At 34.6% G+C, this 22939-nt stretch overlaps 1 protein-coding gene across 9 annotated transcripts in view; it reads left to right on the top strand.

The window, feature by feature from the left end:
- RYR2 (ryanodine receptor 2) overlaps window positions 1-22939 on the top strand; it is a 456533-nt gene that overhangs the window by 351136 nt on the left and 82458 nt on the right. For 7 of the 9 annotated variants that reach the window (XM_030034940.1, XM_041128385.1, XM_041128384.1 and 4 more), the window contains 11 exons: window positions 3016-3076; window positions 4767-5005; window positions 7285-7366; window positions 9364-9494; window positions 11261-11581; window positions 13012-13252; window positions 13664-13751; window positions 14947-15039; window positions 15361-15531; window positions 16475-16534; window positions 20803-20937. In XM_030034940.1, coding sequence (XP_029890800.1) covers window positions 3016-3076; window positions 4767-5005; window positions 7285-7366; window positions 9364-9494; window positions 11261-11581; window positions 13012-13252; window positions 13664-13751; window positions 14947-15039; window positions 15361-15531; window positions 16475-16534; window positions 20803-20937 — 1622 coding nt within the window. Of the gene's footprint in view, window positions 1-3015; window positions 3077-4766; window positions 5006-7284; window positions 7367-9363; window positions 9495-11260; window positions 11582-13011; window positions 13253-13663; window positions 13752-14946; window positions 15040-15360; window positions 15532-16474; window positions 16535-19369; window positions 19745-20802; window positions 20938-22939 lie in introns of all 9 variants that reach the window. The other 2 variants (XM_030034934.1, XM_030034933.1) reach the window with 1 other exon arrangement.

Below are 22939 nucleotides of genomic sequence, written 5' to 3'. Positions count from 1 at the left end.
TTGAAAGTTTTTAGTGAATAATTTTGGTGACTTGAGCATCTGAATTTATATTTTTCTCAATTTAAAAACCAAATTTATATGACTAGTTTGATTCATTTTTTTTAATTGTTTAAATCTCCAGTAAGGCATTCTTTTTATGTAAGCATGTAAGTAATTTTTAAAAAATCTTCATATTGGTAATAGAGACCCATGTAATCTGAAACAAAAATTAGGTGGGTAAGACATCAGATAAGAAAGGCCTGGTTTTGCTCACTCTTTTTTGAGAACTTAAATTAATCAGCAGGGTTCTTAAAAAGAAAGAGGAGGCTTTCTCTGCCTAATGACATCCTGAATTTATAAGTGACCTTCCAGTGAGGCATCCTGGAATCAATATCCATAGCACTTTTGCAATACAGCAACAGTTCTTCCCTCCTGATATAATAATACAGCTTTCTAAAATATATAGGGCTGCACCTCAGATTATTAAAGAAACTCAGTTGTGCAGTTCATGGGAACAACTGCATTTGTAATACATGCTGAACGGTGATCCAACCATCAACCTAGTATTTATACTAGCTCCTGGGATAATTTTAGCCTTAACACCTCTTGAACTCATGTGGTTTAGTATTTGCATATGTCCAGCCTCTATTGTTTTGAGTTGTGTGAAGAGTTCCTTTAAAGAACAGCTCTTGTTTCAGTTTTTATGCTATTGAATTGTACTTATCACCTGCTCCCCTTTCATGATGTAACGGAATTTTATATACTGCACGTCCATTTCGTGCGCTACATCAGTGTTCTGTATCTAGTTTTCAGACTTCTGAAAACCAAGAACATTTTTAATAAAAAAAGAATATTTTTAATTTAATAAAGGTGTATATATATACACTGTGAAATATTGGCAATAGTAATAAAACTAGTTTCATTAGAAACCCCTTATTTCAGGTTTCATAACTCAGTTTAAAAAAAAGATGGCCTTCTGAAATTGACTTCTGACCTCAGGTTGGAAGCAAACTGGTCCTTGAAACGTTTAATTTAAAAGGATTTTTTTTGAGTTTTAACTGTGGCATTTTACGGTAAAATATTAAAAAATACTGTGTTTTGTGGGTTTTTGCTTTAGAAACACAGTGAAAACGAAATTCATTATATTGAACAAAAGCAAGACACAGAATTTCCACTGAACCTAAACCTGTCTTTCATAGCAAATTGCATTTTCTAAGATTCTGTAACAAATCCTGCCAGAAGCAGACATTCCAGAAAAGATGTTTCATGAAAATTTTGAAAGTCTGTTTTTGGTGCTACATGGATAAACTCTAGTATGTCAATCAGTTTAGATTGAAGGGGACTGCATTTATTATGGTCACTGAATTCTGCTGTGATATCCCAGTCTGTGGAACCAACCACACTGCAGTATCTGCTACAGGGATATGCCTAAAACTTGTCTGGTTTTCAGAATAACTAGATGCATTTCTGACCCTTCCATCTGGTTGCAGCATACGAAGTACCTGATTCCTGATAAATATATGGCTCTTGAAATATGTGTACATGGTATAAATAAATTGCCAATGTAAATTTTCAGGGAACTGGAGTGAGCATCTCTATACCGCACTGTAGCATGCAGCTTATACACATCGGCACGATGAATGTTAAGATACTATTTCATGACAGTCTAATCCACATCTAAATCCGGGTTGCTTTGGGTACTTTGCTCCATCCCTGCTGTCATTAGCACAGTCCTGCACTCTCTTCTTCATCAGCACTGGTGTTCATATCACCAGAGCAGTAAAATACTAAGGAAAAAAAATAGGAGCTGACAAAAAACTTAATCTTTTGGGGTGGTTTTTTTGGTAGGATTTTTTTAGGCCACCTCAGCTTTCTCATCTGCTCACTATATCATCGCATGACCACCCGTGCCAGTGCAAAGAGGGTGGGGCTGCCTGGCTAGGAGCAGCTGTGGAAGCTGTGGTTCAGGTTTGTTTAATCTGCTGTGGATGAACAGCACAACAATACCTCCTAATTCGATAGCACAGAATAACATTCTCAGTGCTGCAATAAACGTCCCACTCCTTCCTTGCAATTTATCTTTTAAAATCTCTATTTCACTGAAACAGTTACTAATTTTACTTGTATCTTTGCCTATATTTTTAAGTGAAATAACCACTGCTGAGAAAGTATAGTACACTGTATGAAAATGACAGTATTTTCAGAAATTTATCTTAAACATTCCATTTGTTTCTTTTTTTTTTTTTTTTGAGAAACTTTAAATATGTAGAGAAGCAAGAAAAGGTTTTTTTCATTTTTGCAGATTTAAAAAAAATTAAATATATATATTAAGTAAGATGTTGGTCAAATTTGTGTAGCCTAAATCTGTCCTGGATTTAAAAAGCGAACTTAGAGGTGGCTTGTACATGGCAACATCTTGGAATGAAATATGCATACAAGGCACGTTGTGTGTAAGTTCTCTTTTTATGTACATACGTGTGAAAAAAATAATTGATTATGAGAGATGCATATTATGTCAGAGACTGTTACTCATGTGGGCCACACCTGATCCTGCTATAACTGGCTGCAGCCTATTGGTAACACCAGGGAACTAACCTTTTTGGTGACATTTTATAGAAATGTTCTCTTCGTGCAGTAGCAACTTGCGAAAGTTAACAGCTTTTATGTTACTGAGAGGGGGAAGATAAATGTTCAGATAAACTTGAATCAATTAAAGCAAAATTTATAAAACTTAAATGAAAACCAGACAATACACTGCAGCTCTAATTAACCCCACATTTAAGTGCTTCCATCTTGACTGCCTCAGCTATTTGATGAGAGATGCTTTACTGCCTCTAGTTACTGCATTTGTGTAAACAAGGCTAAGACAACAAACTGCATGTTTTTTAACTTGAATGTTAAAATTATGCAGAGGTTCAGTTGCTCTTCTGCTATGTCATTTACCTTTCATTAAAACCAGACATACAGTTAGCAGAGTGTAGGTATGCTATATAGTATGCTCAGCTTAATTGGTGGATAATTTTCCTCCCTGTTTAGGAAATGATGCAACATCAATAGTCAACTGTCTTCACATACTGGGCCAGACCTTGGATGCAAGGTAATACTGAATATATTTTCTAAAGTATGAAGAAAATCACTGAAGAAAATAATGTGCAGTCAGGTTTGGGCTACCTGTGTAAGGCTACAGAATTTCAAAACTCAGGAAGCTATAGTACTAAAAAGAATTCCCATTGCAAAGTAGGTTAATTACTAGTTAGTTACTAGGGTTTGGCAGGACAATATTTGTAGGTTACACTTTCAGCTTCAGATCAATGGTGTCCAGGAACTGCTGGCTGTTAGTTCATCTGGTTTTAATCAAGTGACCATCCCAAAACCACAATAACATTAGAAATATTTTATTCTTTTGCTTACACTGTTTAATGAAAAGATTCAGGATTTAAATGCACGTGGAGTGCAGTTTATCTGTCTCGCAGTGTGTCTTTGTTGCAAAGTTAATTCAGATTCTAATTTGAACAAAAAAAACCCTTTACATCGAATTCAGTGGCACTTTTAAGTTAAATTGAGCTGCTTGAGCCATTGTGAGGCTTATGGATGAGACAGTCTTGAAATATTGGAGGGTAACATGTTGCTTTTCATTAACTGTACAGTCAACTAACTGTGCTGATAGTTGACTTTTAGATCTTTGCAGTTGTGAAACAAAACATGATAGTTTAAGCTACCTCCATGGTAATTTAAGATAACTTTTTTCACTTTTCATTTACTCTCAAAGAATTGACTGGGTTACATGCAGATAGATCTTTTTCTCAGTATCTTCACAGTGGCTTAAATGAACAAATTTTACTTTCCATTTGCTATGGGGTAGAGTCATTATCATGGTCATTAATACGGCTCAGCTGTTGCATGGTAATCCTTTAGGTTGCAATATCTTGGTTTTTTGTTATAAATTGTCCATGCTCTATGCAATCATACAGATGGAATACAGATGGAGATCACCAATTCAGCTCTTGGTAGAAATGTAAAATTAGCTCCAGATGGGGATTAAGGGATTCATGGAGGTTACATGAAAGTTTGAAAATATTGCCAGTGAAACTGTATATATTCACTCTGTAAAACAAACAAACAAACAAACAAAAAACCTGGACTGTTACTCAATGTATAAAAGAATTTCACCTGGATTTATTTCATGCATGCCTAAATGGAAACTATTGTTAAACAAAGGTTCTCTGTAATTGAGCTAGTTAAAACAAATAAGGTAATAATTCTCTGGGATTATATCATTACATAACTGATTATGCTGTTAGAGTTTTGTAATCAATGCATTTATTTATTTAATTTTAAAGAGATTTGGTTGTTTTCACTTGTTCCTTTCTGATGCGCTTATTCTGGAGGCAGAAATATGACTGTCATGGTTGGGAAGACTTTCTGAGTTGTAGCTTGAAAGAGTTCTTCTCTTCCTAGAGTCATAAATTGCAGACTTACTCATTCTTTTTTGTTAGGTGGGGTTTTTTGCTTCTGAAGGCAAACGAATCACTTCAAAGTCCTTTTAAATTTATAAATTATTTTCTTAATGGGAAACTAGGTAAAATATCCTTGTGTTCTGCAGGATACCTATGAAACGTGGTTTTTTTCAGTAGGTTGTTCTGCTGTGAGAAGATTTTACAATATCAAAAGATGAAAGATTTTTCTTCAGATCTTTATTACCTATTTCATATAAGCCAATACTAGTCTTTATACCACGCTTGTCTAATAGAATATTCTTTTTCATTCTTTTTGTATGCTATATACAGGACTGTGATGAAAACTGGTCTGGAATCTGTTAAGATGGCATTGAGAGCATTTTTGGACAATGCTGCTGAAGATCTGGAGAAAACAATGGAAAATCTTAAGCAAGGCCAGTTTACACACAGCAGAAACCAGCCAAAGGGAGTTACACAAATCATTAATTATACCACAGTTGCTCTCCTGCCAGTGCTATCTTCATTATTTGAGCATATTGGACAGCACCAGTTTGGGGAAGATTTGATATGTATGTATTATTTAGAAGTACCATGCCACTAAAATAACTGTAGTGACACATAGTAAGCATTACTAGACTCTCTGTTCTATTAGAGAAGGACAAATCCTATGTCATTTTGACAAAATTGTCATTGATTTAATCAAAGATTTGCTGTAATCGACCTAGAACAGTCTGCAGGTTTTAGTGGACTTTGTTTAAATATTAAAGCAGACGTCGCTGTGATTAGACAGTCAGAAGGCTCAATTTTGTTTGTAACTTTACTATAGATGTACTGTGACTTCTTCTTATGTGAAAAGTTACTTTGTATAAGTTAATTTGGTTTTGCTCTGTCTGTAAATGAGGTTATACTACAAGAATGATGTTATTCCATCATACATGCACTTTGACTCGGTATCAGTTCACAGAGAGTTTGGGTGGGTGCATCTTAGATACTAAGGAACAGTGGAAGGAGCTCCTGAAGAATTCAGGCACTGGAGAAGGGAATGTGTATGAGACTGTATATGAGATTTCTGTAGAGATTCTGATTATGGCAGATTCAGTGTCCTTTATTTTCCTAAACCCGGCTCCACAGGAATTCGGCTGTCCAGACTGCACTAAAGGAGGCAATTCTGCTCTGTATAGTTAACTCAGTTATGGAAATAACTGAGAGAAGGACCTGGAAGAAAAGAATATCAAATTATATTTTTTCTGTTTTTAGAATCTGGAAAAGTATTATTTAAAATATCATTAAGAGAACTGCTTTTGAAAATTTGGAGTTGTATTGACGGATTTGAATGTGATGAGATGTAAACATCTACTTTTCTCATTAAATTATGTCTGTAAAATTCAGGAGACGGTGACAGTATCCAGAAAAAGTCATCTGTGGGATTCACATACATCACTTGTTCATCATAAACCACTTTTTCAGACATCAACATGTTCATGACTTGTATAATTTTTGATCTCTGGTATTCCATGCTTTGGAACTTAATAATTAGCCTTTGATACTTTATCACTTATAGTTGGTATTCTTAATCAGCTATTCTAAATACATCACACTGGTGTCAAGCACACAATTTAGAATTCATAAACTGAGAAAGAATAATTAATTTAAATTGTGCCTGCTTATTTTGTCTAGAGCATAGTTGGAAAGGCTAATTTTTCTTACACACAACTTCTCTTTACATCTTGTTAAGAATAAGATTATTTTATTTGTACTACTCTGATGACAAGCACTTGACCTGGTGCTTGTACCTGAGAGTATTATTCCGTGTACAGAGTACTCCATGGTGTGATCCATGTACAAAGGTGGGTCAGTGTACCTGAGGGTACTCTTAGTAAGTAAAAATACTCAACTCCAAGATGACCCAAACTAAAATCATGGTAGCCAGGCTATGTAGCGTGGATGCACTATCTTGTAGGCTCTCCCAACCCATTAAGTCTTATCCTATTTTACTCCCAACATTTCATCGCATATTGGGGGAAGATATTAGCACTGTGGGAGAGACTAGAAAAAGTATATATGGAAAGAATGGGACTGTTGTCCTTGATGGTATTTAGACTGTTGTTACACTATTACTGCAGATTACATTGGAAAAGCATTTTTTTTCAAATAGATGTTAAGATTATTCTCACATTTTTGTGACGGAAACATTTGATAATTTCAAAACATGCTTTGGTGAAGTATTCATAAGGGCTAAAGGATTATTTATTTATTTAATCCTTTGTCAGTCTGAAGTGTAAATTAAGTACGTGCTAGTAACTGATATTTGTGTCTAAATTTTTAAAAATACAAACTGTTATTAAAAGAATTAAATATCTGTTTAAAAGGATTGCCATTCTTTTGTAATGCATTTTATACAGTGGTGTTACATTTGTGAATCGATTTCTTCCCTAATAATTTTTTTTTTACTTTCAGCACTTTATTTGATTTACCATGAAACTTTCTTAAGTGCTACAGACAAACTAGAAAAGATTCATTGACAGATTCTTCATAGCTATTAAATTAATAAATTCTCAGATTTTGCAATTAGATGTTATCCTTAAAGAGTTGGTATGCCATTAATTTCAGAAAGTTAGTGAGCTAGTGAAATATGTTTACTGTCTTAGCTGGTAACTTGATATTGAAGTAAAAACTATGGCACTTGGTGCTCAGAAGACTTTGTATTTAGAGAGTGATTTCTGTGGATTGCCTTTGATAGCTTAATATTATTAATTCAGCTATTGTCAAAAGAAATGTGTTCTAGTTCTGCAGAAATGTATTGCAAAGAAAAATCTCTTTATACCTATCATTTTCTTCTTCTCTTTAGTGGAAGATGTTCAGGTCTCCTGCTACAGAATATTGGCCAGTTTATATGCTCTGGGAACCAGCAAGAGTATCTATGTAGAGCGGTAAGAAGAAAAAGTGTTCCTCTATTTTTAATATTTGTGTTTTTGTATAGCTTCATGAATATGCAGTTCAGAAATGAATATAAGAAGAGATTGTTGTTGGAAAGATATCTTGAGAGAAAAAAGGTGCTCAGATGTTACGTGGAATGCAGCTGCATTTATTATAATACGCTTAAAATGTTGGATTATACATTTGTCAAAATATATTTCTTAATTAAAAATTACAAATGAAATTATCTGACTTTACAATAAATATCACTTGATTTGAAGTTCAACTGGGGAATTGTAAAAATACATCATTCAGTTCAGCTATTGTTATAATTCTTCTATATTGTTTAATTGTGATGTATATTTCTTTCTCATTACCCTAAATTTAATTTAATTTGTCACTCATACAACACTACTTCTTTTCTAGCTCAATTACCCAGGGAAATGAGGCTTTATAATTGCTTTTTTGTGCATCTGTGTATCTGCTAACCTCCCTCCAAGTTACATTTGGTCTGTGTAAACCATATTCGGCCAAAAAATAGAGGTACCTATATAATTCAGTTCTTAAAACTGAATAGTTGCCCTATCGTGACTAGCACTGTGCAGAGGGAGGGCTAAACAGAACTCATACGTTTCAGATATTGGCAGCAGTAATCTAGGAAGTTCATATATCTGTACACTGTCTAGCAAATCAACGCGTGCATAACTCCAGACCAGCCCCATGACATACCCTTGCTTACTTGGTGGCAGTATCATAGGAAACATTATGAAGAAGGGTGGGGACCAATGTTGTAAGTAACAAAATACACATTTGTGGAAAACCAGGTCTCATTAATTTCCTAAGGGATATAAAATTAATTGGTTTTGGTATTTGGCTAATAAATGATGTGGGGTTTGTAGTCAAGATAAAATATGTCAGTGTAAGTGACAATTTTTCTGTATGGTTTTCTACAACCATTATCGCAAGTGAAAAGCACATAGCATGCCCTTTGTAGGTGTATGTGATGGAAATATGTTTTGCTTATGAAGATCTAATGACAAGGAAAAAAAAGAAGAGCAAACAGGATAAATAATAATGGGAATTAATTTAGATTTAACAATATCAAGTATAATGAGTTAGATCTAGAAAGAATATAAGTTCCTAAAATGAGATAAACTATACACTGAAAATGAATCTTGTTAAATCGCAAGATCAGTTTGGAGGCCTTTTTTTTTTTTTTTTTTTTCACTTGAAAGTTAATGGGACTCCAGGATTTCTGTCATCTGTGTGGCTCAGCTTCAGCAGCTAAGCATTTCTCACATATCTAAAATCTGCTCTGATCAACTGAATTGGAAATCAGAATAGTTTTAAATGTCCCCTGAAGGACCCAAGTGAAGTGACAGGGGATCACTTGTTTCTTCCCAGAGACAGGCTTTTTACGATTTTGACACACTTAAGGAATTTTGATTATCAAATAAATGTTATATATGTGAAGAGATTAGAGCAATGTTTTTGTGCAAAACTTTCAGAGTTATTGATCAGTAGAAGCAACTTTCCACTCTCTGAAAAACTTGACTTTTGTGCTAGACCAAGGTCTGATTATTACTATTTCTCAGAAAATGGAAATTATATCACTCAAATAAAATGATAGTTGATTTTGGTCTCTTGGTCTATTCAGTAGCTTTTTCTTAATACTAGAGATTATAAAGTCAGTAAAGCTGAGAGGAAAGTAATAGAACAGAAGGCATTGTTATGATGAGTTTGGGTTTTCCCTGCATGTTCCTCATTTGCTCTCAGCTAAATAGGCCACCTTTGACATTTTAAGTCTTAACATTTCATTCATTTATTAGCAGAGGGTTGCGGGACTTCAATATCTATTACCTGTTCTTGTGTTGATGATCCTAATAATGTAGTGGCTTATCTCTTTGAGATGAGCTCATCTTAGAGTAAAAATAAGGCTGGTATACAACTATCCCAAGGTGTAGTCAGTCATCAAAGATGTGTATACTTAATGATGTTTCTTAATTCACAGGCAACGATCAGCACTAGGAGAATGCTTGGCTGCTTTCTCAGGGGCCTTTCCAGTGGCTTTTTTGGAAACTCATTTGAACAAACATAACATCTACTCAATTTACAATACCAAGAATGCAAGAGACAGAGCAGGTATTTCTAGAAACTCACATGATGGTTATGAAAACACAATTTCACTATAAATGCTGCTTGCCTTAATACATGTATTTTTGCATACGTTTTATAGTGCAAGATTTTTCTTGTAATCTCTTGGTTGTATTTCTTTCCTAAATCAATGGGCTAAGTCTGATAAACCCGATTATTTTATGTTTCTAAAGATACTGATGTTTTCATTTTGAGGTACCATTCTCAAAATACCACTTTGGAATCAATTTATTGAATGGACTTCACACATTTTTAGTATCTCAGATATTATATATTTGTTGATAAAATTAGGTATTCTAATCAGTAACTTTAGTTCCTCAGTTTTCATATGCAATATTGGGTCCCTAAAACATACATACTTGCAATTGAAGCAAAATACCTTTGCCTGTATTAAGTACATAATATACCCTTAGAAAGTAAATACACTGCAGACTAGTATGTAAATTGTTTTTTCTTTGTTTGAAATACAAGACAATATATATACTTTCCAGTAACATTATGTATGTTTATTTTGCATATGCCTTTTTGTTCCATTCTGAAACTCTTGATGTTTCTTATGCTAAAACATAGTTGTCAAATAAGATCATACGCACAACTTGTTCCTATGGTAAGTAGACGAGAAGTTACAGTAGAACTGTACAAACTCTGCATATATGCTGAGTGTGAATTATATCACAGATATGTATAGATGACAGTGTATAAGATGCCAGTTTATAATAGCATTCCTTTTATAACTTCACCTTTATTTTTAAAAAAGGGAGCATACCAAATTTGTTCTTCAAAGAGCTGTAGTATCTTATCTTGAAAATATCAACAGCCCTGCTTACTTACCATATATATTCTAGCTATTTTAAGACATCTAGAAAGACAATCAGCTGTATTTTCATTGATTTTTAACAGAAATTTGATTTTCCAAAATTGCATTAAGCTTTAAGGAGACTCTGTGATGGCTGTGTAAAATGTATTTGGGTCTAAATAGGAGAAGAGACTGTTTCTGGAAGAAGACTAGCCTTAGGCTACATTGGTACAAAGATTTGGATTCATAAATTGCAGGCTAAATATTCAATATATAGATATCTGTATATCTCATTGTATGTGTACGTCAGGATGTTAAGACATTCAAGAGCTAATAGTTGTAGTTACAGATACTTGTTTGTAGATGAAAGAAACCGCCTCCAAAAATAAAGGCAACTGCAGTGCCTTTTCAGAGGAAGGAACTAATAATTCAAATAATTTGAAAAATAAATATTTACAATCAGAAATACACCCCCAGAAGTCAGTTTCTCAGAATCTGCTCTACTCATTATGTCAGGCAGTGATTTTTTTTCTTCTATTAAGATTCCAGGTCTCATCTGATGTGTTGTGGAGAAATGTTTTATCGTAGCAATTTGTTTCCTCAACTGCAAAGCTTATGTTGGAAGAAATTCTGAAATTTAAGCTTTATTTTGAATATAGCAAACTGCATCTGGTTTCTCTGAATTCATTCTGTAATAATTACATTGTTGAAGCTTCCCTATAGGAATTATTTTTATTATAAAAAGTTTTATTATAGAAGCTTATATATAAACAGTTTATTGCTCAGTGGTATGAAAGTACCTGTTTTATATTGTTATGTTTGCTTTTTCTTCCTTGGATCAGAAGTCCATAACTGTAAATAGAAAACAAAAGTTGTATGGAATAGCAATTGAAAAGAATTGTTCTCCCTCTATGATTTAGTTTATTGATTTTTGGATGTATTTTTTTTTCCCCAATAGTTCTCAATTTGCCTACTAGTGTAGAAGAGGTTTGCCCAAATATTCCCTCCTTGGTGAAGCTAATGGAAGAAATTGTGGAACTGGCAGAGTCTGGTATTCGTTACACACAAATGCCACATATCATGGAAGTAATACTGCCTATGCTATGTAGTTACATGTCACACTGGTGGGAGCATGGGCCAGAAAACAACCCTGACAAGGTTGAAATGTGTTGCACAGCCTTGACATCAGAGCACATGAACACTCTGTTGGGTAACATATTGAAAATCATCTATAACAACCTTGGTATTGATGAAGGAGCCTGGATGAAGAGATTAGCAGGTAAGATGTAAAAATAAATAAACAAACAAACAAACAAGCATATGCGTGTATATTCAGAATGTGGATATATATGTATACACATATACACACACACACTCTGAATTACTCTGTATTTACCCTGTTAAAGCTGGAGTAGAACAACACTCATATTTTTATGTTTTTAGACAATACAGATCTTGATGAACCAGAAACATTAAGTATAAAGAGCAGTGTAAGCAGTATGTTTTAATCTCTTAATAAGTAATATAAGTAGTACATTAGACTATTTCTTTTTTCCCAGAATATACACATATGAATTTTGCCGTATATTGAATTCAAGGACTATGGTTACTTAGCGCATTTTCATTATATAGCAAGTTTCTATTTGCAGGCATTGCACCATTCCTTGCTATTCTGTATGAGTGCTGGAGCCTTAAAATATTGTTTTGAAGCTGTATATCTAACATATCTATTACAATGAAATGTGGAAGTGCCTATGTCATTTTAGTGATCCTTACATTAACTTCATTGTGATAACACGTAACATCTTGAAATTTATTTAAAACCAGTTTATTTCTCTGTTACAATCTGTAAGGAAAAGTCACTTCAGTGCTGTGGATTCAGTTTTTCATTTATGCTTTCTTATGACTTTTCAATACTTACTGTAGTAGTATTCATTCATGGTAGCAGTCTGGATTCCTAGTCTTTTGAGGGTTAGTAGTAATGTAATACACTCTAAGGATAAGTGGTAACTGCATGAAATTCTTTGTAATCTAATGGATATGTTACAAATGGTTTTGCACTAATGGGCCCAGATGAAGTGCTAATTTACATATTCATTTTTATGAGTAGTTTTGCAAAAAGCCTGTGCTAACAAGTCTCAAATGGCTGGTTGATGGGCAGCTGAATCAGTCTGCTTTCTGTCTACACACAAGCCTTCCAGTGTCCTAATGTGCATAAGCAATACAGGCAGGCTGTTTCAGTAGGTTTGCAAATAAATGGAGCATGCTTTCCAGTTCTACTTCACTCAAGCTAAAAAGCAAGATTCAAAAGAGGAGCCAGTGGCTGAGAAAACTTGTGTGCGCACTATGTAGCTATCTATATATGTATCCACCCATACATACCATTAAACAACTTCTACATTACTCAATAAAATTATGCAGGCAAATACCAATATATTGACAGAATGCCAGTAAAGAGGCATCTTAATTTTTATGATCTTGCAAGCTTAGTTTGTGAAGTTGTAATTTCTGCTGTCATAGTGACAAAGTGAATTGACTATGTGAAATCCTGACCACATTTAATTCTTGGCAAGACTTCTGCTGATTTCAATGGGGGCAGGATTTTACTCTGTGGCCTAGAAATAAGATCCAAGAAAGAGGGGAAAGGTAAAAATTTTTATTTATATTTTGTGGCCAGGTATATATTATAATATTCATTGCCTTGAATAGTGTTTTCCCAGCCCATCATAAGCAAAGCGAAGCCACAGCTCTTAAAGACACACTTCCTGCCACTGATGGATAAGCTAAAGAAAAAAGCAGCAGTGGTTGTATCGGATGAAGAACATCTAAGAGCAGAAGGCAGAGGTGACATGTCGGAGGCTGAACTGCTCATCCTAGATGAGTTCACCACTTTGGCACGGGACCTCTATGCCTTCTACCCTTTGTTGATTAGATTTGTGGACTATAACAGGTATGTGGAGAGGAATAGGTCAATGAATCTTGTAAAATCTTCCTGTTTATTGATACCGTGTCTTATCCCTTGATATGCCTAGCACTGAATTAAAGTAGCTTTTAGTCAGCCTGCCAATCTTGAAGTTGCTCAAGCTGATGCTTTATGACTTTTAGGAGGAGCTGGGGACTTTTCAGAAGAAAACCAACAAAACAGGTGCAATCCAAATCTGTTGGATTAGACCTGAGATTAATGTAAAAGGATTTTAAGGGTTTTGAAATAGGACATCAAAAAGCCACTGCTACCAGAAAGGATTAAAAGCATGCATGCTTGGTTTTGTTGGCTTGTATCCTTGTAAAATGTTGAAAACTGATTTCAAAGCATAAAGCCAGTGAGGATCATCCACATTTCCACCCTTTTACCAAATTTTAGGGCAAAATGGCTGAAAGAGCCCAACCCTGAAGCAGAAGAATTGTTCCGCATGGTGGCTGAGGTCTTCATTTACTGGTCAAAGTCTCATGTAAGTAATTCCTTGGTAAATACTTTTTAAAATTAGGTTTCTTAGTAGGCAGATCAATTAGTTAGTGATTGTGTTTGGGAAAACACATTTAATGACAGGAGTGAAACTGCAGATGGGAAGGTATTAATGACTTTCAGTTTTCTGACACTTCTGAAATGCCTAAGTAGCTAGGGGAGTTGATGGGTGCTTTGTAGCATAGTAACACTGATTGTAGATATTTTTCTTATAAATTCTGGTTTGTTTGTTGTGGGTTTTGGTTAGGTTTTTTTGTTTGGTTTTTTGTTTTGTTTTGTTTTGTTTTTTAATATATTAAGCTCATTGAGGTCTGTGGCCTTACCCTTTTTTTTTTTTTCAATCAGTTATTTTCACCCCCAAAGCCATTTTATAACTAGGATGTATGGCTACTAAATCAGTAGTAGTTGTCTCATTAAAGTCCATTTTCCTAAATTGTGCAATAACCAAGGGGTCTGCAGTAAGACCTAATCAGGCACCATCACTGATAGTGCTTAAATAAAAATGAAACATGATTCATGTGAATACTGGAACAAAAAGAAGAAAAAAACCAAAAGAGACTAAATACTTTCAGGCATTGGATCTCCATGTGGACTGTTGTCTATACTAAATTTCTTTTCTGCCATAACTTCAATTCTCTCAAGTTTGGGAAAGAAGATGCCTTATTTGTGTACTCATGCCTGAATTTGACTGTAAGATTCATTATAAACAATGCTGTGCACAGAAACTGGTTGCACAGTAGATAGATACTGGATCATCAAATTACTTGTGTATTCATAAATTCAGTCTTTTATTTAAAGTTTCTTATTTATCTGAATATAGTGGGATTTATAATGGGAAAAAAATTGGAAGGGATGATATAGTAGTAAGGGAAAACCCAGACAATATTTTTATATTGAATTAGAGGAGTAGTGAGGTTTTTATTATAGCTGTTTCATAGCCAGAGAAACATTTTTTTCTCTCTAAGATAGGAAAAAACCCCAAACACACAACCCCCTGAGCTATGTCATGTAAATAAAGCTGGAATTCAAGGCCATTATTGATCATCCATTAATTTTTTCTGTCCTTGTCTTATCTTGTGGATTTTACAAATTTCCAGTTATTTTTTTTATTTAAGGTTTGTTTAGATAGATTCCTCAGATATCATAAGTCCTTCTAACTGAGATCTTTTATGTATTTCCAGAATTTCAAAAGGGAAGAGCAGAACTTTGTGGTACAAAATGAAATCAACAACATGTCTTTCCTTATCAGTGACACCAAATCTAAGATGTCCAAGGTAATGGAAAGATTTTTGTATTTTTCTCTTTGCAAAGGGGAAGGAGAAGGTGGACTCCAGAGAAGCACTTTTTTTTTTTTTTTGGTAATGATATCTGTTGAAAAATCTAGGTTGAGAATCAAAATGTAGTCGTTTAAGAAACACAGTGGACTTTCAAGATATTGGTGCAAAATATTGGCAATGATATAATGGCAGTTCCATTGGATAGGGTGCAGCTGTATAGGTATCAAGGAAATTGTCAAACCAGAGACAAGTATAAAGTTGCTAGTACAATTCTTTGATTTAATATTGGATTTTTTTCATCTTTGCTTTATGCTGCAGGCAGCAGTTTCTGACCAGGAGAGGAAGAAGATGAAGCGAAAAGGTGACCGGTACTCTATGCAGACCTCTCTCATTGTGGCAGCATTGAAGAGATTACTTCCTATTGGCCTAAACATTTGTGCTCCTGGAGACCAAGAGCTAATTGCACTGGCCAAAAATCGATTCAGTATGGTAGGTGCTCTTTTTGCACTTCTAAAAGGTTAATGAAATTCTTTGAATATTTTCCCCCATGCTTATTCTTACAGCATGACAGAAATATTCAAGACTGTAATTCTGTTATATAAAGGCACAATGGGTGACTATGGTAGACAGTAATCTACATATTGCTCTCATTTTCAGGGCTTAAAACGTTTCAGTTTGGACATACTTATTTTCCAAATGATCAGTATATGAATAGAGAATGACATTCTTAAATTACAGCCATTATTTCTCTCTTCATTTTTAATGCTAAATTGTGTTTGTTATATTTTATGAAGCTTGAATTTGGAAATGCAAATCAGAACTGGATGTTTCCTAACTTCTATGCCCAATATCATAACTAATTCCTTTCGATCACTCTCATGTGAATGCAAGAATTTCTGTAGGGGAGTAGACTGTTTTAAAAGTGATTCTTCTAAGAGTAAACTCACAGTGCAATAATGTGATTGTAATTTGGAATATACTCCTTTTTCAAACTATGACACTTTATACACCCTAGCGGGTTATATGACCTTCAGACAGCTGACCTGAATGTTTATAAAGGATAAAAGATCTCCAAAAGAAACAGAAATCAAATCAGAGAAGGCTGTGTTCATGATACAGGTTTCATTTGGTCAAACTTTGGTTAAAGTATGTATATAAGTACACACTAGTAATTTTAATTCAGACTTGCATTTAGTGTATTACTCTGGACGAATATGAATGATGCCATCCAGAACTTGTTCCTGTGAGCTTGGATATGGCTAGCTCTGGCCTGATACAAAAAGGTGTATTGCCACTGAGATTCTCCTCAATCTTCCACATTGTCAGTTTTATTCATCATCTGAACTAAGACCAAAGTTGACATTTATATGAACAATATCTTTTCTTAACTACCTTCTATTCCTAATTTCTGTGATTTGTAATTTATTGACAGAAAGATACTGAAGATGAAGTGCGAGATATCATCCGCAGTAATCTTCACCTGCAGGGCAAGGTAATCTATATGCAGTTTTTAAACTTGATTTTTGTTCTTTTGAATTCATTTGTTGGTGCCATATAATGACAACCAGCCTTGGTTCATTAGGATAACTTGTAGTCCCTTTTTCTCTTCTGTCAAGTAACTTGTTCATGTCAATTGTTAAATGTTAGGTTTTTAATGTCTTTATATATGCATTATATACAGTAATATGTGGTCCTTCAAATCCCTGCCTATGCACACCATTAATTTGAAGTTGGAGATGGAAGCAAGGTCTATCACTGTTTAAACTCTACCTTCCATTTTTCTGGATAGAATCTGCGAAATGCTCAAAGTTCCTTTGTATCTCTTTGAAGTGTGAAGGAAAAGGAAGCTGCTACTTTGGCATACTCTGTGAAGTGAAAAATCTCCACTTTGCTCAGTTTTAGTCCTGTTTTTCAGCCCAGGGAAAAGAAAACATTTTGGAAAAAGTGTAGATTTTTGTTATTGAATTCCAATTAGTGCCACATGAATAGCCCTAGGGAAAAAGTCCTGAACTGGCCCATTGTAGTTGAGCTGTTTTCTTAATGCTTCAAATAATGGCAAAGCAGCAGGCATAATACAGAAGTGTAATAAAATGATGTACGTTCCTTCTCTGTTGAATGAAGATGGAATCAGACCTATGGATGGTGCTTTATTTAGGATTGTCCTTTGCCTCCTCCCCTCGTCGCAGGTTTTATTCACCTCAGGGAAAGAACTAACTAGTATTTCCTGTGCTCATTAAATGGTTACAAGAGAATAAACATGTGAGTTGGAAATCTGGCTTTTTTTTTCTAGAAGGGTATTTAAGAATCATCCAGAAGTCTAGATTCCGCTGCAATTTAGTGCATGGCAATAAATGTTTTTGGGTTTTTTGGTTTTTTTGGTTTTTTTTAAATAACTGGGTAATGGGATGGTTCTTCCTGAATAATATCTGAAGATTAATTTTCTCCTGTCTTATGTTTTCTGTATATCGCTGCAATGTCAAGCAAGATTATGTGGAGGTTGGGGTTTCTGGGCGCTCACAAGAAGATACATCATTTTGCAAAGCTAACAATTATAGTTTTTCATAAAATATTACAAATAAAAGTCCAATAGCTTTAAATTATAGGGATTGCACATAGAAAAGTTTACCACTGAAAATAAATATTTGGTTAAATCCTGAAAAAAGCTTGAAATACTTATCCTTATATAGCAAATATTGTTATATACTGAGAAGCAGAAGAAAGCACACAGGCAAAGTACTAGGAAGAAAAGAGCATTTATGAAAATCTTCATGAGCAACAGTACTTAAGCAATGTGCATGCCGTGAACATACAAACCTTAAATGTGTTGTGATTTTGTGTGTGAACTTCAGTAATGTTTTCTTAATGATAAAGATAGGTATTTCTGTTCTGACATTTTCAGTATGTGTATATCGTCATTTTGTGAGCCATGCAGTTGTAAGTCTTGCCTGGCATTTCATGCTGCTTCTTAGCACTTGTCCTCCTGTTTTAAATACTTCAGTTTCTATTTTGTTTCTTTAGGGTTACATTCTGCATACTGCTATTAAGAAATTTCTGTATGTTACTGCTTTGTTGCCTTGGACTACTGATACTTCTAAATACCTTGATCTGTGCTTTCTCTTCAGAAACTTCCTTTGCTTCAATTAAAAGTTTTCTGTTGTTCACCAAAGTATCACCTCCTCTGTTTATAACACGAGAATAAAAGTACTTTTAAATTTCTTATATTGATGAAATTTCACAGTGCCTTGATAATTAAGAAGGAAGTAATCTTAGCTAATCCAAAGTACACATTGATGGATTTTCCAGTTGTAAACTTTTCAGCAGTGACTTTGGATTTTTCCTAATTGTAAAATGAATTCCGAATGGAAGATGACATTCTGAAAGGGAACCACATAATACATAGCTAAAAAGCTAAATAGTTTCTGTAGCTAGCTTTATTTTATAGCTATCTACATATTGCTTTACTAGCTTTGAAAAGCTCTGGTTTTGACCTATATGTGAAAAGTAGTCAGCTCAACTACAGACAAAATATGTCATTTCTAGGACTTCAAAACTGCAGTTTATTGTTGTATTTATTATCTTTATTATGATCTGTTATCTATTGATAAGTAGTTTGTTCTCAGTGGCTTGAAATATATCTTTTCATGAATCATTAACACTAACATATTCTAGAGTTCACATAAACCTAAGTGTATAACTTAATTATTTAAAAGTATAAAGTTAAATTCAGTAGTTATTTGCCAAGCGCAATATAATTTATTCCGTAATTCTCTGATGTCAACAGTATTCAGTCACTATCGTGACTGAATCAAGTATACGTCAGATACAGTCAGGTATGATGTTTCTTGTTAAGAAAAATGATGCCATTGTGCTATATGCATACACTACACTTTTGTTGTCTTGAGTCAGACATAAAAGGAATGTAGGCCAAATGGTCTTATAAATTTAAATTATTATTTATTGTTATGAATTAATATGTAACAGTTATAATGGTGTTTGTGTAAAGTGGCTTTCAAAAGAGAGGAAAAATACCACTTTTTGGAAAGACTGGTTTTCTTCCAACCATAGCAATATTCTTTCTTCAAATGGTGTTTTCTGCTAACCACTTTTGCTTCTCACAGACACCATGTTCTGTCATTTATGTTAGAGCTAAAATGTAATTTATCTTGATTTCTTTTTGGAAAACTGCACTCTTTGAGAATCATCCTTCTGAATCTTTAGCTATTAATGTTGTGGCGTCTATTTCATACATTTGTCTACCTTTGTCTACATTTGTCTTCACCCTGTTTCTGTCTTTCCTTTCCTTGCATGCCTGCATGCTGTTACTCAGTACCGAGCCTTTTATTTCAAGAAATTGATGACGAAACTTGCATTCATTTTGACATGGATGAAGCTCAAGTCACCAAAATCTTCTTCCCGCCATGCTAATTCACACCTTGAAATGTCAACTACTCATACCCTTAGAAAACTACCTATACAAAAAAGCTGTACCTTGATAGAATGTGAGGAGTCCTCAGATCAAAAGACATCTCCACCTGTGATTAAAAAGTCTTTTGTGGACTATCCATTCATGATGATCCAGTCAAATGCTCACACAAAGACTATGGATGTGACAGTTGTTAAGAAATGGAAAAGCCGAAAGGTGGAAGAAATGCCTGCCAATTGTGGCTTTCTAGGTTATAATAAGCTATTATTGAGCGACTGTGTAAGTTTATAATCATTCCTGGAACTTCAGTAAACTGTGTATCATAAGATGTTTTGTGGAGGTGAATTAGCATTATTGTCTCCTCTTAGGCACAAATTGAAATCTGGATCCACAAAGATGTTTTAGAAAAGTAAGTGTTGAGTTTAAGCCCTATTCGAATCTGTAGGGTTTAGGCTCCTAAATGCTCTAGGAATCCAGGCCAGTGTGACTTAAACCTAACTTGCACAATCAGGAATGATCGCTGGCCACAGCTCTCAGTAAAACGGGTTATGCATTGCATTTGCTTCAGTGTCATTGGCACAAAAAATGGTTGTAAAGTGTGTTGCATCAGTGTTGATTAGCAGAAGCACTGGGGAGACAAAATGAACCAAAAAAGAGGTTGCTAGTGGTAAAACAGAGAATCACAGATCACTGAAATGGAAAAAATGAAATGTAAAGAGAAAAATAAGAAAAAACATTTTGCTTCATACACTTCTTTATAATTTCTAGGCTAATAAGCAAATGCGTCTTGAATTCATTTTTCATAAACTAGCTTTTCATTTTTTAGCTAGTAATCAGTAAAATTAAGATTTTCTAACAATTGAAAAGGACTAAAATGAAAAAAATTCTACATAAATAAGAATAATATTACAAATTTCCATGACCGAAAACTAAGTAATCCCAACTAGGAGAGCAACAATTTCATTGTTGTTTGGTTTAATAACTGGAAAGTCAGTGTACAAAGTTATGTCTGTCTACCTCATATTCATTATTTTTCCTCAGATAATATTAATTTCTGGTGCCTGTGCTATTTGTTGGCCCATGTTGATTTACTCTTTGTATGATTATTAGACTTCTAGTCCTCTAGAAGCTCTCAAGAAGCATTGCACAAATCAGCCTTTAGTTTTGTTCTCTCAGTCAGTCTAGGGGACACTGTATGGCTTAGCCATATAAAGGTGTGGGTTAGCCGTATAAAGTGCTTCTGTTGTCCTTTGAAGCAGTTTCTGTACTAATTAAACTGTTTGACCCTACATTTCAAACATTTTGCCTTGGTGACATGTGAAATCTTTCTCCTGCAGCTTGAGGATCCTGCCATTAGGTGGCAGATGGCACTTTACAAAGATTTACCAAACAGGACTGAAGATTCCTCAGATCCAGAGAAGACTGTGGAAAGGGTCCTTGATATAGCTAATGTACTGTTTCACCTGGAACAGGTTAGACACTTTTTCCCAGTTCCTTTGCTTCTTAATCTAAACAAAAGTATTCAGCCTTTAATTTATACTTTCACCTGCTGTATTTAATGTTATATTCTTTTTTCTTTCTTTTGATGGCTACTGTTTACATGCTTTGCCTTGTGTTTTGTAATCCAGTATTGTGGTCATACCGATCACACTGTGTTTGCAGCAGCTCCAACAATCATTTATTTGGAAAAGGACTAAGAAAGTGATACCGTTGTTTTAGCTTCCTTCTGGTGCGTTTCAGCTAGCAGGAAGTAATCACTAAATTGTCCATGGACCATGAAATGTGAGTAAAAACCAACTTAATTGTTGAAAAAATGCCTTTTTCCAAGGTATTTTTCCTCAGTTGAGATTCTTGAATTATTGAAGTAGCAAGAAACTTAAAACTGCCTACATAAATATCCAGTTGGAAGCTGCATATTATAGCTGTATGGAGTAGGACAATCAGATGATTTGATACACATCTTCTTTAGTGATGGCTTTAGAAAGCTATTTACTAAGTACTAGTTAAAAAAAATTGTAAGAAGTATGTCCACTTGACAAAATCTGCATGGAAGTTTGTGTGGGTAAGAATGTATGCATTTAGAAAATTAAACTAGCATTGAAAATGGCATTGATAATCTGGAAGTTTTAGCAAGACAACTCTTTGGTGCTCCAGCAAACTGCTTGCATATGTGAACTCAGACTTGTTCATGCTGGTGCAACAGTGAATACAAACCAAGGTTAACCTGGCCAGCTCAAATATTACTTGCTGCATTCAAGAAATAGTAGAAGCAGGGTGGAGGAATGATTTTTCTGAGAAAGTTCTGGCAGAATCATTAACTTGTTTCAGAATCTGGCATGAAGGTCTATTGTTTTATCTAATATTTTTTGCTTAAATGTATGAGCTTCCCATTTGACCTGGACTACAGTAACTTTAATTTTAAAAAAATCTGTAGTTTATTTTGTGTCCTTCTTCCGACTAGCACTGATAGAATTTTGTCTTTTGTCTCTCTGATTAAACTTGTCCCCAGAAATAGGTCAACCAAAAATAAATGTTGGAAGTTAGGTGTTTGCTGATTGGTTTTGATTTTGGTTTTTTCCTCCCCTTGGGACAAGAGTCTATTACTTATCTTTAAGTTTTTAATTCTTGAAATTTTGAATTAAAAAAATCCCTTATGTTGGTGCATTTTACAAGTCAAAGACTACTTGATAAATTTAGTTTTCCCATTTTACTTACCGAATTGTTACCTGTTTTGCACTTTAGATTTGTTCTGTGTTTTCTAGGCTTTTTTTTTTTTGAAATGTACTGAAGAAACACACATTAACTTGAAGGATATTCCTAGTGGCAGAGATGAATGCTGCTGTTTACACCATAGACTATAAACTGACTGCATATAGAATTTGCTCAGGGTTTATTTTTTTTCCTTTTCAAAGAACATTTGAGAATTCAAGGCTCTCTTGCCCTCTCATTAGAGTAGTTGGTTTCACTCAGAAGCTTGGCACAGGTTTTCAGATCCCATGTCAGGAAGTTTCCACGTAGTGATGAGATCCCTGGTTCAGTCAAGTAGGAATCCAAGTGATATGTGAAAGTGCTTGTATATACACTGTGCAGCACTTGATTGCTAAAAGTGACTTTCAAGGATCTTGGAATGCAGAAAGTGTGTAGATGTGAATAGAATCATAGAATCATTTAGGTTGGAAAAGACCTTCAAGATTATCGAGTCCAACCATCAACCATGCCCACTAAACCATGTCCTGAAGTACCCTGTCCACTCGCTTTTTGAATACCTCTGGGGATGGTGACTCAACCACTTCCCTGGGCAGCCCATTCCAATGTTTGACAACCCTCTCGGTAAAAAAATTTTTCCTAATATCTAACCTAAATCTCCCTTGCCTCAACTTGAGGCCATTTCCTCTCGTCCTATGTCCAGCCACCTGACAGAAGAGACCAACACCCACCTCACTACAACCCCCTTTCAGGTAGTTGTAGAGAGCT

Source organism: Aquila chrysaetos, chromosome 13 (assembly GCF_900496995.4).
Source record: "Aquila chrysaetos chrysaetos chromosome 13, bAquChr1.4, whole genome shotgun sequence".
Classification (NCBI taxonomy): domain Eukaryota; kingdom Metazoa; phylum Chordata; class Aves; order Accipitriformes; family Accipitridae; genus Aquila; species Aquila chrysaetos.
The sequence above is the reverse complement of the archived record's forward strand: the minus strand, read 5'-3'. Positions and strand labels throughout refer to the sequence as shown.